Genomic DNA, 16,911 nt, shown 5'->3' on the forward strand with positions numbered 1-16,911 from the left:
GTAACAAAATTTTAATTTTTAAATTTTTTTAATAAACAACAGTTTTACCCTTTACCCTAACTAAGTTTTTTAACAGAATTTGACTCATGAATGAATATTTAAATTTTTTAAAATTAGAGAGTTTTTTTAGGTTTTCACTATACCTTAGGTGAAACAAGTCTTTTAGCCTATTTTGCATGAAATGATATTTGAATTAGTTACTTGTTGACTGTGCTCACAAAGTGTGTACACAACCAACATGTATCATTAACATTCACGAAAACAAATCCTGATTCATATGATTTGATCACTCAAATTTTATTCGTACCATTTAATTCCTCACTCAAAAATCACAACTACTGGGCTGCGAACTGTTTGCTCATTAGAAATCCAATTCAAATATCCTTGGGCAAACTCTGCGTCAATGTTCCCACTTTTTGTAAACGTCACAGAGTATTTAGCCGTCTGGTTTGTCTCCGTGAACATAATCCCATCAGGTTTTACAGTCACATTCACTCCTGGTGGTGCAACAATCTGAGGATAGTATGATGACTGAGCTTGGCCAACATTTGTTACTGTTCTTGTGTAAGTCTGAGGAGTTGAAGACTGCAACGTGATAGAGAATGAAGGATAATTTAGCTCTGCTTCACTTATGATCGACACGTTTGAGCACTGTACATTACGCTGGACAATGGCTTCCACCTGTTGGTCAGTATAATTTAAGCCACATAAATAGGGAATGTAATCATCAGGCTGGATATCGTAAACAAGCCCTGGATCGTTTGCTTTTGATGGGTTAACATGCCCTGCACCCACGGCAAAAATGTCTGCTGGAAGAAGCCTTTGCTCAATGATGGGCTTGCCTTCAAGATTTAGTATATCAGCAGTTGTCAAGATGGCAGATTTTATTGCAGCTGGTGACCACTCAGGATGTGCACTTTTGACCAAAGCTGCGACCCCGCTTAGATGAGGGCAAGACATTGAGGTTCCTGAAATCATGTTGAATGTTGATTTTGTGTTGGTGTTGTTTTCCACTGAAATTGGCCAGGCAGCTAAAATGTTCACGCCTGGTCCAATAATGTCTGGTTTTAAGATTCCAGGGCTTGCTAAGCTGGGACCTCTTGAGGAGAAAGCGCTAACCTCAGGAGCAGATTTTGTGCCAATTGAAGTTCCTTTAAACAAGATTGTGGCTGTTGGTGAGGATGTTGAGTTTATATAGGCTTTAATGCTTAACCCTGCAGCATAACTGACATGCGTTGCTGGAAGTACGTGAGGATCAGCTAAGGTGCTGTAAGCATTAAGCTCGTCATTCATGAGAATCATGGCGGCACCACCAGCGTCTTTCACTTCTTGTCCCTTACCAATTCTAGCTATTCCTCCACCTCTCTCACACAACACTACCTTGCCTTGAACATCACTATTGGTCAATGATCCTGGTGCGCACCATGCGGATGATTCATTACCATTGGCACCAGCATAAACAAGGGGCAATTGCGTGACGGGAAAGTCTTTTGGCTGGAAAATTGATTCACCATCGTATACTTGGCCATTTCCAAGCTGTGCTGATGCGGTTATGGTTCTGTCAATGGTGCTTGCTCCAACCGTAAGAATCCATGGGGCTTCATTAGATAAGGTTTGATAAAATGGCCCTTCATTTCCCGCTGAACAGCTCACAAAAATGCCCTTTTGAATAGCGCTAAATGCTCCCACTGCTACCGAGTCATCGTAGAATGGCACAGAACCACCACCTAATGAAAGGGAAAGCACGTCAACACCATCATCAATAGCAGTATCCATTGCAGCCAAAATGTCACTGTCAAGACAACCAGTATCACCACAAACTTTGTAAATCGCCAAATGAGCTAAAGGCGCCACTCCAGATGCCGTCCCGTTTGCCTGACCAAACTCATTGGCACCCTCCACAAAATTTCCAGCCGCTGTGCTTGCAGTGTGAGTTCCATGTCCTTCCTCATCAAGAGGAGGATTAGAGCTACCAAAATTTCTCGCCCCAATTAGCTTGTTATTACAAGTCGTCCCATCACATTTCCCTTTCCATTTTGCTGGCGGTGGAGGCACCCCTATATCACTGAATGAAGGGTGACCGGGAGTTACTCCTGTGTCCAAAACCCCAACAATCACACCTTTTCCATAATTTGATTCTCTCCAAAATCCCATACTTTGTTGTAAACCCAAGAAGCTAGTACTGTGAGTTGTGTGTAGAGGCAATGTTCTTTCAACACGGGCTGATACAAAACCATCCTTGGTTTCCATTGCTTTTACTTCTTCTGGTGTCAGTTTTGCAGCAAAGCCACTAATCACATTTTTGTAGGAATACACCATTCGTGATTGCTGTTGGTTTGAAGTTGACTTGATAGCTGGTAAGAAAGAATTATACCAGCTATACAGTGATTCCACTGAAACTCCACCCTCTGGCCTCCTCACTTGAACAATGTAGGTTGATAAGCTATTTGTCTCATTTTCATTGCTTGTCATAGCTACTGCTGGGGAGAAGCTAAACATCAAAATGAGACTAATGAGGATTGCAACCATGGTTGGCAACAGTTTCCTAAATTTGTTCTCCATGTTTGATTAAACAGGAGAATGCTATGCAATGAGTTACGATACTTATCCCATGCACATAAATATATATATAGTTGGTACGATAGGGAGTAACATAGAAAGAGACAAAGATGGTTGGTATGATCAATATGGCCGGCCTTCTTAACCAAAAGGCACAGCCTATATATTTACAGTTTAAAATGGAGATATATACAATGGAATTTGTTGCCATAAGCGGTTATGAGAAGATTTAAAAGTTGCAGAATTGATTGCTTGGTAATGCCCGCAAGCCAATGAAATTATGATACAAGTTTATTGATACAAAGCGTGAAAGCGATAAAGCTTATGTAAGCTTGGTGAGTGATTTCTAGAAAGAAAATGACTTCATAGTTTGATCGGCCGACTTCATTGTGTATATGTAAAACTGAATGTTCTGAGAGGAAACTGCAGTGGCATAATTTTAACTTACCAGCTCTCAGTCTTATCTAAAATTGACAGAGAAATCCCCAGACATTGATTCCAGAATGTTTGGCCCTTCTATCTCTTGGAGAATCTCATCAGTCTTATGAAATGAAAGAATCACTCTGTGTTCACCAACCAATAACAAATAGCATTAAAAAATATATTTTTTTAAGACTAAAATACCATTAAAATCCATTATTTCTCTAGTTGCAGGATTCCATAGAAATATATGATTTTATTCATGTAAACAAAACAAACCATGTAAAAAACCCCTGATTTGTCAAAGTAGGGAAATTTGTAGATCAATATCATAATTTTTTATATAAATCTTGTAATCTTATTGTGATCGATTTGTTTTTTTTCTCACACACAAGTAAGATTTGTTGCGATTGATTATCTTAATTAATTTACACAATTAAGTTTATCGTTTGTGCCCGACAATAAATTTGACAATATCTAGCCAAGGCAAAATCATAATTTTTGCCCACAAACTATTAGGATCAATGTAGTCTACGAAAAGATATGTGTTATCCTTGTTATGGTTTTTGTGGAGTTTGGAAATGAAACTATCATTATTCACTAAACCATACCAACATTTACACATTCCAGCCGAATCAAGGATTCAACAGGCAGCTTTGATAAATTTCAGCCATAATATCCTCAGGAAAATGTCTAGTCTACAATGGTCTCTCCTAATTTGGATTTTCAATCAACCATTTGTTTTACCTGCCATCAGAGACGGACCTCCCAAGGGTCCAAGGGGGTCACTAAGACACTAACCCCTAGTTAAAATTTTTAACTAACCCCGAAATTTTAAATTTTATATATGATAATTAGGAATCTAGAAAAACATTTTATTTTTTTGGGCCCCCTACTTTTGTTTTGTCAAATTTTTTATTAGGCCCATATGGGGTTTTTAATGTCCACGAATATTAGGCAATTGTTCAAACAGACTGGATTCTTAAAAGATTGAAAACAACTTTTTTATTCTCTTCTAAAAAACCTATTTTTACAAAGAAACTAAGATATATATATACACATTTATATGTGTTATCACATAATCAGATATTATTTTATTTTTAATTTAAAATCACTCAACTATATAATAACACATATAAGTATGTACATATTTGTATACCTAAAATAGATACATATAGTTTTGTTGAAATCTAAAAATAATGCTACCATAGAGCGGTAAGAATAGAGTCAAAAATTTTATTGAAAAACTTATTATCAAATCTCCAACCTAAGAATAGGTTATTATCAAACCTATTGAAAAACCAATTTTCGTGAAATAAAGATACAAACAAATAAAGGTGAGCAAAATAACCGGAGCAAAATCAAAACTGAAACTGTTAGGTATCTGGATTTTGATTCTAGGTAAGAACCAGAATAGACCTATCTCATATAGGTTTCGGTTCCCATTTTTTGGAATTGTCAGATTTCGATTCCAAACACTTGAAAACTAGAGCCGAGGGTAGGAATCGAATGCTATATATATATATATATATACACACACACACACACACACTTTTAGGGGAAAAAACTATTTTTTACATAAGTTTAAGTCTAATCTCAAAATCATACTCACAGCAGATGAAAAACTCAAACATCATTCATGAGCTAATTGTTGTTAAAATTTTTAATTAGAGGCAGAGGTAAAATCATTATTTTACCCTTAAACCTTACGATTTATATCATTTCCCCTTCGAGTTTTAAAAATTAATATTTCATCACATTCTCAAAGTTTAAAAAGTTTATATTTCACTCCTAGGGTTTGCATCCCTTCTTCGGCTATATAGATCTTAAAATTTTAGGGTTTAAAGATAAAATAACAATTTTACCTATGTCTTTAATTAAAAATTTTAACAGCAGTTAACCCATAGGTGGTGTTTGAATTTTTCATCTGTCATGGGTATGGTTTTAAGATTAAACTAAAATTTAGGTGAAAAATAGTCTTTTTCTCATCCTTTTAATACACAATTAAGATACATAGATAATGTATCATTATATGATTATGTATTTTATCTTTAATTTAAAATCATTAAATAATATAATGTTAGTACCTAAATTATATAAAAAACAATTATAGGCATAGAAATCTAATCAGTCGAAAAGTTTTGTCCATTTTTTTTTTTAAAAGAACACACAGACGAACTTTTGTGATTTTCCTGAGCTCATTTGCCCAGTTGTTAAATATATTCATATTTGTGTGGCACGGAGAGATCCTGAAGTTAGAAGCCAGACAGTTGGAAGAATTAAAATAGAAATTAGGCAGGAATCAGGAGGAATGTGCCCCTTGTTTGAATCCAATTGGTGTCTGCCCTGCCATTTGGCCAACCTGACCACGTCCTAACTCTATTGTTATCTGTATGTTTCATAATTCAACAAATTTGATAAGATAAGCAATAAGAAAGGGGCCTATATCAAACGAAAAAACTGACAATAATTCAACGATTGGTTAGTATATGACACCAACATCATTTAACCGACCAACTATATGATCACTGAGTAGACACTAGACAGCTGCCTATTAGCATATCAATACAAATGTAAGTAGAAGATCTTCTATTTAGAGATAACAGGAATGCCAGAATTTGGCAATTTTTGCCATTCTCATGATCCCCACAACTTGTCAAAATCATTTCTTATGAGATTACATTTCATATTAATCACATATCTTTATGTGATGGTAATCACTTCGTACCAAATTAGAAATATATAATTATTTATTTTTCGTTTAAATAAAATTGAATCAGAACTTCGGGATCATTGTGTTAGGATTTACTTTACCTAATTAGGTAAATAAATGTAACTCTATTTTTTTTATAAATTAAAGATTTTAGAGAGACAAAAGGACACATATTATTATTTGACAATTATTATACCAAAGTATCAATAACTTAACAATGCACATTTGCTTTCAAGTAGCAAATCCAATCACTTTAAAAATATTTTTGTGTTCACTTTTATTTATTAATTGCATGGTTTTGCACCTACAACTATGTATGCTTCTTATTGGTGCAGATTTTTTTTCAATAATTTGACACTAGATGATGAAGACCTCTGATATGCTCTTCCTTTTTTTTTTTTTCTTTGGACAAAAAAACATATTTCTTCGATCAAATTCTAACAAAGAAAACCTTTTTTGATGGCTTGTGAAAGAGAGTCACAACACAGGTAAACTGTGTAAAAATTTCGGGTTTCATTGAAATTCTGTAGCTAATTTTGTAACTATTATAAATACTAAAATAACATATTGATAAATATTTTAAAATTTTTGTAACATTATTAACAATTGTTATTATAAATAATAATAGGTGGTGAAAAGAGGGTATCGTTTAGTTTCTAATGATAATTACAAAACCGATATAAATTATAATTGTTAATCTTTAAAGATAATTGTAAAATTAATAAAGTGTATTTTAACTAAATTTTGGGAAAAGAAAAATTAAATTTATTAATAATTTTAAATGACATAAATAATTGTCACTATATTGTCAAACTTTTATTGATAATTATTTTATGTTTATATTAATATTATAAATAATTATCTCTAGAACCTAGTTATGGTAAAAATAACATTGATATTATAAATACTACTAAAATTTATAAAAAAAATCTCACCAGATTTTCTTTTTATTGTATTTATAAAATGAAATTAATAATATAGAAATTATAAGATTTAAAATGTAAATAAATTTGCAGTAAGTTAAAAAAAAATATGAGTTCAAAATTTTATATAATACATTAATATTCTAACTAGTCCTTACAAAAATATTGTATGAAAGGATTTTAGTTTAGGCCAAAGGATTTATTTCCGCCTAAAGTATTGAAAACTCAAATATTCACTAATGAATAGTTAAAATTAACAAAACTAGTTAACGTTATCTATTTCCCCCTTTAAGTTTAAAAAACTAATAATTTCTCTATAATTAAACTTTGAAAAGTTACAATTCCCCTTGGGGTTTTAATCTTTTTCTTCCTTTTCCGGTGACCAGACTTCGACCAAGACTACCTTTCATCCTATCTTTCTCCCTCTTCTGCCAACTATGAAGGATGAAAAAGTCAATGATGAAGGACGAAGAAGTTGAATCATTGAATCGAAGTTCTTCTTCATCGATTGGCTCCAGACGATGAGAAATCAAAGGTGCTTCCATTGTTCAGCTTCAGATGAAAAGAAAGAACATGTGATTTCGTCAAATTGGTGTTCATCATGCGCTTCCATTGTCCAAGGTTTTCAATTCATCGTCAGCTTCTTCACTTCATTGGCTTCACATCTTGCAAGGGAGTTTCTTCATCATCATCGACACAGGGACAAGAATGGGTGAAGGCGGTCTTGACCGAAGAAGGAAAAGATTGAAACCTTAGAGGGGGAAATATAACTTTTTAAATTTAATATGAAAAAAAATTGTTAATTTTCTATACCGGGAAGGGGGGAAAGAGAGAATGGATAATATTTTATTATTTTTAATATATTATTGATTAAATGACAATTTTACTCCTAAGATTTAACTGGTTCTATTAATTTTAACCATCCACTATTAGTTATTTAAGTTTTCAATACTTAATAGGTATCAATTTAAAAATATAACATATTTTGAGTGAAAATAAGTCATTCAACCTTTAGTTTAACCCAAAACATACAACAAATATAAGTTAAAAACACTTGAAAATATTCTCACACAGCTTCAACACCGTAAGACTTTACGATAACCTTCTAATGGATGTACTTATCGAAAAGAGTGATTAAGAGCTTTTGGATTAGCATGTGTATTACTGTGCCTCTTTAAGCTCAGGCTTGTATTTTTACTCTAATTAATTTCATTAATTTAAATGCTTAATATTATTTATAAATATTTGTTGAGTGGAAAATCAATAATTTTATACTATTTTCTAAAAATTACAATGTACCCTCTCTAATTATCTAAAACACCTACATGTGACACATCCTTTTATTGATAGAAATACAATCTGTATCAACTTTCGTTTCCTTAAAGAAAAGTGCAAATAATGGAAATATATTATAAAGAATGTTGTAAGTGGATGTATTATTGTTTAAAATTCAATCATAAGATAGGATTAGGAAGTTCCTAATTAATACACATCCCTTTCTCAAGTTCAGTATGAGATTATAAGCACAAACGATTTACAAAATATAGAAGACGTGCACATGCAACAAATCTGAATCTTTTAAATGTTGGATCATCAGAGGAGGGGATTGGCCGTGGTCCTGTAATACTGACTGATTGAATGATAAGAGAAGGTGTTTTAATATTAGATTAGGATGCGAAATCTTGCCGAGTATGAAGAGAGCTAAAAATGATAGGGACAATGAAGGAGAGACCTTCCCAAAAAAACCTACAGCTGGACAGTCCCACCGGCATTTGCACCAAATTTACATATAGAGTTGACAAAGGTTTTCTTTTTTTTTTTTATGTCATACCTCTCCCAAATTAGTCTGTTTATACCAGTCGGATAAAACTCTAGATTTAATAATAGAATCTTATCTTACACTAACATCATCGAATCTCAAACCCATTTTTTTTTTTAACTTTGTATAGGGATTTCATATTTTGTGCCGGTCAAACTACCCCTTGAGGGCGGAGTTGATAAAAGTTTATCTTGACAATTAATTCTATAGAACTACACTTGATGAAACATCAAGCCAATATCTTATCAAACTTCAACTGAGAGGGATTAATTACAACTAATAGGTATACAAATCAATGTTGCTTTGTATCACTATCTAATCTCTGTTGACACACAGCTAGCTAGCCGCAATGGATGACCAAAATATCGAATGGTTGCATGAGAATGGGAATGTTGAAAGAATTATTCCAGGTGTGTGCCATAAAAATGGAGAAAGTTTGGTTTCAGTCTTCGCTTTTTTTTTTTTTCCTTTTTTGTTTGTGGTTTAATATACAGGGAGCACTTTATTTTTTTGGTTCATTTCTTTGTCGACAAAGCAAGAACTCATTATCAATTTACTCCAAGTACATGCATGTGTGAAAGGAAGTGCTTTTTTTTTTTCTTTTTTGCAAACAGTGCATATTAATATCTATTTTTTCTTTTTTCTTTTTTTGGGTCATTCACCCGATCTTGTATCAAAAGAAAAGAGCAATGCCATCTTCTTGAACGACTGAGTTTTACATAATATATTATGTCTCTTTTAATGTATGACAGGATAATTATCATGAGGCCTTGAATTCCTGATGATGAATCTAACAGCAAATTAATTTCATTCATAAATCATGCACATAACAAGGTGCATCTAAATTAAGCTATGATTTAGAGCCGGAGATGTTTGAAAATTTCTTTGCATGGTATAACATTGATTATGATTTTAGTTTAATAAAACTGATTAATTCAAAAACTTAATCTCATTTTAGAAACGAGAGTGATCAATTATATATTAATTAATATCTATCTTCGAAAATTATCATTTAAGAAAGTTTCAATCACTTCAATGTAGTTTTGGGAATTCTATAGGTTTATGAAACATAGCATTCTAGATATTCTAAGTTAAACTGCTTATTATAAGTTAAACTAACTATATTAAATAAATAAAATTTCGAGTTTAACTAATCACATTAAATAAATAAAATGTTAAGTTTAGTAGTTAATTTCGTAACCACCATACTAGAAAAATAAAAAATTTAATATTCAAATATCGTAAAAAAAAAAAAGGTTAAATCTATGCTCTTATCTCTTTTTTTGTTACCCAAAATATTTTGTGGGGTAACTACATTGGTTACTTGATAAATGTTTTCACATGGTAATATTTCATGCAAATTGGCATTGAGAATGAAAAGGGAGTTGTCTGCACAGGCTAACATTATTCACCTGAGTAAAATAATTGCGAGCCATAGATTAAACGAGTAGAGTAGTACAAATGTTTTTTAACCAACGGATCATCCTAATTACTTTTTTTTTTTTTGGGTAAATTAAATTTTAGATATATTGATTAGATTTGTAATCATCATATTAAATAAATTAATAATTTAATTTTAAAATTATATAACAAATTTAAATCATATTCTTTTATATATAACAATAATATTTTATATATAATTTTATATACAAATAAATATATATTATCATATAATTAAATATTATTTTATTTTTAATTTTTAAACATCTAATAATAAAATAACATAACATTATTTATATATAAAATTATATAAAAAAATTATATATATAACGCTTTCCTGCAGATAAAACCCTCCGTTACTGTTCAAACAACTCAATACAAGAGTAGTACAATTTCACGGGCGATGTCCCATGGCTTCTGCCAGCCTACGAAATGCTTCTTGGTACTTTATAGGCAAGTACTGATGTTTGCTGTAGATATAAAGTTAACAGTGCTGTGTTGCATCAATAACAGTAAACTCCCCGACTATTGCACTTGTGGCAGTCTGCCTAGGTTATTTTACTTTTTAATTTTCTCTCTTCAATCTCTAGCTTGTAAAACAGTATTATTATTAAATTGCTATAACGTAACTACCTTCTAGCAAGCAAGGAGTATGTTCTTCGGTCTCACCTGGCCAATGCAGGCATGTTTATACAGGACACAAAAATTGAGAGATGAAAAGTGATCTCAGACTCAGTTAACAGGAAGTAGCACAATAATTTTCACAATTTATAAATTTGTTTGAGTTTTCTACCATGGAAACTACATGGTAACGCAAACTAACATAAGAAAGAACATCTAAAAACAAAGAAGATTACAATACGTTCATGTGTAGATCATGGTCAGAAGAACTTCATGGCTATAGCTAGATGAAGTATGCCATCAACATGAAGTTATATTCCAGACAAACCCTAGTAGTAACTTACACCTAACTACTCCTATCTTAGCGACCCAAGATTATTCATCGGATCATGGCCGTTAAGTTGAGGAAAACAACTTCATCACAAGGAAGAGTGAGACCCATCTCATGCTTAAACCCGTACTCGTCTTCAGCCTTTTGAAGTAAGACTTTAAACTCAGGATGAGACAAAATTGAAATTGGAATGATGTGTCGGCTTCTGTTTTCGCCAACATACACAGCAAAGTGACCTTTTGGCACATCACCAGGAAGACCTTCTAGCTCATCATGAAGGCTGTTTTTCTTCCCGAAACTTGAACATCTTTTGAGAATCTGTTTGAGAGCGGCTGCTTGAGGAAGCTTGTTGGATTTCTTGGCAGGCATTGTTAGAGTTGAAGTTGATGATTTCGTGAGGTAAGAGAAGAGGGAAGGGCAAAGTGGTGTGGGGAATGATATGAGGGTTTGAGAGGGATTTATTGAGAGAGGAAGAAGAATAGTACTAGTGTTACAGAAATGAAACAGCATCATGTGCGGTGTGGGGACAGTGAACAGACCAAAGGTGTTTGGGAAGTAACTGCGTGCAGGTTCTAACTCTGTTGGGGATTGCTCTAAATTTGTTGCTTTCTTCAAAGACAATACGGGTCCATGGATCTTATTCTACCTGTCTCTGGCTTTCAGCCAACAAGCAAATTATGTACACTCAGAGATTAATTATTTAAATAGATATATATATATTTATATATAATATTTTTAAAATTAATCAGATTTATCTATTCATCTAATTTAATTGAGAATCGGTTCAAAATTAGATTTAGTTTTCATAAATAAAAAGGTTAATATAAAACCTGATTAAATACAGTCAAATCCAATGAACTGATCGAACTAGTTAAAACCAGTTGAACTGGGTTGACTCCTCCTTTCCCACTTTTCAGCTTTCCCAAGTTACTCTCTCATCAATTTGAATCATTTGCTTATAATTTTTTTACACATTTGTCCTTTTTGCCTTTTGTGCGTGCATATATATATATATATATATATATATATATATATATATATATATATATATATATATATATATATATATATATATATATATTATGTGTCAAATAATATTTTTAAATTTATACACAAACAATGATATATTATTATGTAATTGAATAATTTTAAATTAAAAATAAAATAATAGTTAATTACATAATATCATATTATTATTTATACAAAATAATATATTTGAAATTTGTATGAGTTTTATTTTATTTTATTGAATTGAAACTTATGTTTTAACTAAGTAAACATATTTGATTGTTATTGACAATTATAAAAAATTACTTCTAATAAACTTTATATAACTTCTGTTTAAAAAATATGTTAAATGGTTTATATTATTTAAAAAATTTATAATAATTTGAAAATTTATTAAATCGATCGATTGAATTAATTGATCCGTAAAATAGTAAAACAACCGGTTTGATCATCGGTCCAGTTTTAAAAACCTTATTTATATATATCATCATTTATTTAGACAATTTTAAATTGAAGATAAAATATCACATAATCATATAATAATATACATAAATAAATATATATAAATATATATATTCTCAAAATTGATACACATAATATTATTTTTCAACCACTCCACTCTATCAATGCAATCATATTCTAATCTAAGGATTGGACATTATATATTGAGCAAATTACTTTCCCCGAAGGTTTAAAGTCTTACCCTTTTAAATTACACAAATTCTCATTAAAAAATTAACTATGATAGAAAATTAGGATAAATATCATTCCATCTCCAAAAAGGGTTTAAATTGCACTAAACAAGTACAATTCAATGAGATCCCACTTTTTTAAGTGCAATTATATCATAATCACAGCTACCAAATTATGATTTTAACATGAATTACTTGCATTAGTGTGATTACGATTCTCATGTCACATCTTTTTCAGGAGTGATTTAATCAAAATAATATTTTTTTTTATGTGAGATTTATTACCCTTGGATAAGATAGATTACTAGTGACCATAATTATGGATAATATTATAATTTTATAAAAAAATAAATAGTTTAAATAATATGATTACTTTTCTAACATTATATCAAATGTTTTCACCGATCACAAAAATAGAAGAAATTTTATGGTTTAAGAATTGAGTAGATAGATAATAATAGTTTCACCAAAGTAATAATTTAATTTACTCAATTATCAAATGATAAATTTTCATCCAAAACTGTAAAATTTATATTTTATTGATTGGATGAAAATTTCTACTTTATTGATTTTGGATGAAAATGCGTAGTTTCAGAATTGAGTCGTCCAAATTACATTATGTGTAGTGTCTTTCTATCGTTCGGGACATGTATAGGGTCTATTTTATTTAGGCCAAAAGACTTATTCCCACCCAAGCTATAGCGAAATATCAAATTCACATGTATCAACTTTTAAAAATCCAAATTCCTACCATTGACTCAATTTTTGTTAAATTTTTAGTTACAGTTATGGGTAAATTTGTTATTTTAACATTAATATTAAAACAATATATAATTCATTATATTTTTTAAAAACTAATAACTTTCATCTTTTTCCAAAATTTTTTAGTTTTAAAAAATAATATTTTTCTCACTAAGCTTAGAGTTTTTTTTTCCCCTTTAATTTTTTCATCAAGTAAGGATTTGGTAGCACCAAAGTTATCTAGATTCTAAGCTTTGGAAAAAGTTGGGTGGGGACTATTTACATTCCAATTTCCATATTAAGTTGGCGGCCAAAAGATTTTTTCCCACTCAAGGTTTAGTGTTACTTCAATTTTTATCTATTAACTTTTAAAAACTTAAATACTCACCTACTAGTTATTAAAGTTAACTAAATAAATTAATATCATTATAAAATACTATTTTACCCTTTTTAACATTTATTATACACACCCATAGAAAATAAAAATTTATGAAAGAGTATATTATTTAGAAAATTGATATTTTTCTCCAGTCTTAGGTTGCATCTTTTTTAAAAATTTTCATTTTAGACACCCTTCAAAGTTTAGAAATATCACACTTACACCCCTGTCTTCTACTATTTTCTCCCTTCATCTCTAACTGATAGAGAAAACTAAGGAAGAGTAGCTTGACCTTATTGACTTAGATAACCGATGATGAGAACCGACGTTGCCAACGAAAATTCAAAAAATCCAAGCGACAAAAACCCAGTGGATTCGGGCAATTCATCTTCCATGAAGCTGATTTGACGGAAAACGAGGAACTGATCTAGGAGTTTGTCATGTGACTTTTCTTCTCCAAAGTTGGTTCAATAGAAAACTCTGATGGCAACTTCAATTCGACGAATTGAAGCTTTATCTTTTGTTGGCTTTTTGTTTCTGTTAGCGTTTTCCCTTGTTGGATCTTTATCTTCCATTCCATCGTTGTCTTCGTGTGTCGTCGATTTGTGGCTAGAGTCTAGTCACTGGAGATTTAGGAAAAAAATACAAACCCTAGGGGGGAAATATAACTTTTTAAAACTTAATCCTAAGGGAAACTATTAGTTTTTCAAACTAAGAGAAAAAAATGATATAAACTTTTTATATTTTTAATATTATTAATTAAATAATGATTTTGTCTTTACAAATAACTTATTCTAGTAACTTTAATAGCTAACAAGTAAGTATTTGAGTTTTCGAAAGTTAGTGGATGAGAATTGGGATTATACTAAACCTTGGGTAGGAATAAGTCTTCTGGCCTATTAAATTACTTTTGTCTTCCCCTCTCTTTGTTAGACATAGTGGACGTGTTAACATCTTAGCCAGCTTATCGCTTTCAACTCCCCGTATCCACCATTTTGCCTTCTCTAAATCTCCACTAGAGATTAATGCTAACAAAGTTTTTCTCTTTTATACTATGATACTGTCTAAACTTCTTAGTCATTATTCTCTATATTAACCATTGCCTACAGCAAGATAATCGTAAGTCTTATATTGCCGAAGTTATAAGAAATTTTTAAATTGTAATTCTCATTATAATTTCTATTTATAATTTATAATAATTTCAACACCTGGATAATATTTTCAAGTTTAACCACTGGAGATAGAAAGTTTTCAAGTTTAAAAATAAGAAAAAGCTTATATCAGACATATCAAATCAAACTAAAGACGAATATGTTGAGGGAATGGCGCAAGTGTTGGAAAAGGATATGAACTCGTATTAGGCAAATCATAAAAAATGACAAATTCTGATTCGTTATGCACAGTTTGCTAAGAAGTTGCTTGCATTCACCCAAGTTCTGGCAGAGTAAGGAGACAAGTACAAATAGTCGTTGGATAATTTAAAGCCTCTGTGTTTGTTTGGGCTCTGTCAAAGGACAGACTTCTGGCAATTCATGGGCCACAAAGTGACCAGCACCAACTTTTGTCTCATTTCCAGCTTTTGTCTCACTTCATTAATTAAAAGTAATGGTGGGTTTCAGCTCTAACCTTTGGTTGGGCTTAATCTGCAGTCTGGTAGTGAGAAGATAATGAGCCCTTTCTATTGGTCAACCAAGACACGGGGCATGGCCCCACCCCACCAAATCACATTGCTATTTAAATGGAAACATAACTCACCATTACTCACTTTCCACGTTTACATATGTATGGAATATTAGTTGACATGAGATACTTCATAATCACCTCTGCCAACCCTCTTTAAACCTTTGTTCCCAGCCACATCCTTTCAGTTTTCCTTCACATCTCAGGATATTGTATATCCTGCATCGTCACTAAATAAAAACAATAATCACATTATTTAATTACAAAATATTATTTCAATTTGTACAAATAAATTTATACATTTAAAATTATTTTGTATTAGTTTAGGAGTGGAACTTAACTAATATATATAGTAAGTTAACGAATTAATTAAAAGTTCAATAAACTTAAACATCCATATTAATGTTGTTTGTCCAGATTATAATTTTTTAAATATATTAAACTTATGCTTATTTGATCACTTAAATTGGTTTAGATATTATTATTAGATTATTCAATTACTCGATTTTATTAAACCAAAATTACGGTTAACGTTAATGGGAAGTCTCTAAGAGCTGGATGATAATTTTTTTTTTCTTTTATGGCAACATAAAATTGGATAGGAATTAAGAGGTTCAGGGTTAATTTTAGTTGTTGAGGTTTTTAATATATATGTTATAACTGAGTCCTATTGCAATGATCAATGGTTGGAAAAATATGAAATTTTTTAGAATTTTAATTTTCTTAGATATATTATTATCATTTTGAATTTGGTTGAAATTTTAACATTTCATGTAAGTTTGTTCATAATGAATAATATAGGTTATGTGTATCGTAATAATCAAGATTTAATAAACGAGTTATGTGGATTGTGTTACCATAAAAATATGACTTAGGCCAAAAAGACTTATTCCCATCAAAGGATAGGTGAAATCTCAAACTCATATATTATTAACTTTCAAAAATTTAAATATTCATTTTTTTTGTGAAAATTATATAGGTAAAAATATTTAAAAAACTAAAAACTTATCATTCCCCCTTGGGTTTAAAAATATAACATTTTCTTCTACTTAAAGTTTGAAAAATAATCATTTCCTTCTAAAGTTTTTTTCTCCTCCTCCAACAACCATCTCCGTTCCGCTTGGTAGCTGGCCTTCTCAAATCTCTTCTTCTCTTGTTGAAGCTCCACAAACGACAACCATTTTCTTTGGATAAAAACAAATCATCTTCGTCTAATGAAGAGACGAATCTTCGTCTAATGAAGAGACGAATCTTCGTCTCTTCTGCTAGAAAAAAAAAATTTGTCTTCGTCCAACCAAGATTGACATCTTCAGATGAAAATTGACATTTGGAGATGCTAATCTTGACTAAATGAAGACTAATCATCTTCGTCCAATCGAAGAGACGAATATTTGTCTCTTCGTTAGACAAAGACAATTTGTCTTCATTTAATGAAAATGGTTGATGTCCGTAGGGCTTCGATGTGAGAAGAGGAGATCTGGGAAGACCAACCACAAGTTGGAATGCAAATGGTTGTCGAAGGAGGAGAAAAAAACCCTATGAGAGACATGGTTACTTTTCAGACTTTAGATAGGAAAAAATTATT

At 31.1% G+C, this 16,911-nt stretch overlaps 2 protein-coding genes across 2 annotated transcripts; both read right to left on the reverse strand.

The window, feature by feature from the left end:
• Nucleotides 1–264: 264 nt before the first annotated feature.
• On the reverse strand, nucleotides 265–2,545 carry LOC123195128 (subtilisin-like protease). Its single transcript, XM_044608746.1, has one exon. It carries the CDS (start codon nucleotides 2,527–2,529, stop codon nucleotides 319–321), a length of 2,211 nt encoding a protein of 736 aa, XP_044464681.1. The 5' UTR covers nucleotides 2,530–2,545; the 3' UTR covers nucleotides 265–318.
• Nucleotides 2,546–10,610: 8,065 nt separating this feature from the next.
• On the reverse strand, nucleotides 10,611–11,407 carry LOC123192205 (auxin-responsive protein SAUR50-like). The gene has a single exon (XM_044604678.1). It carries the CDS (start codon nucleotides 11,337–11,339, stop codon nucleotides 10,875–10,877), a length of 465 nt encoding a protein of 154 aa, XP_044460613.1. The 5' UTR covers nucleotides 11,340–11,407; the 3' UTR covers nucleotides 10,611–10,874.
• Between the last annotated feature and the right edge of the window lie 5,504 nt (nucleotides 11,408–16,911).

This window comes from Mangifera indica, chromosome 1 (genome assembly GCF_011075055.1).
Source record: "Mangifera indica cultivar Alphonso chromosome 1, CATAS_Mindica_2.1, whole genome shotgun sequence".
In the NCBI taxonomy this organism is placed as follows: Eukaryota; Viridiplantae; Streptophyta; class Magnoliopsida; order Sapindales; family Anacardiaceae; genus Mangifera; species Mangifera indica.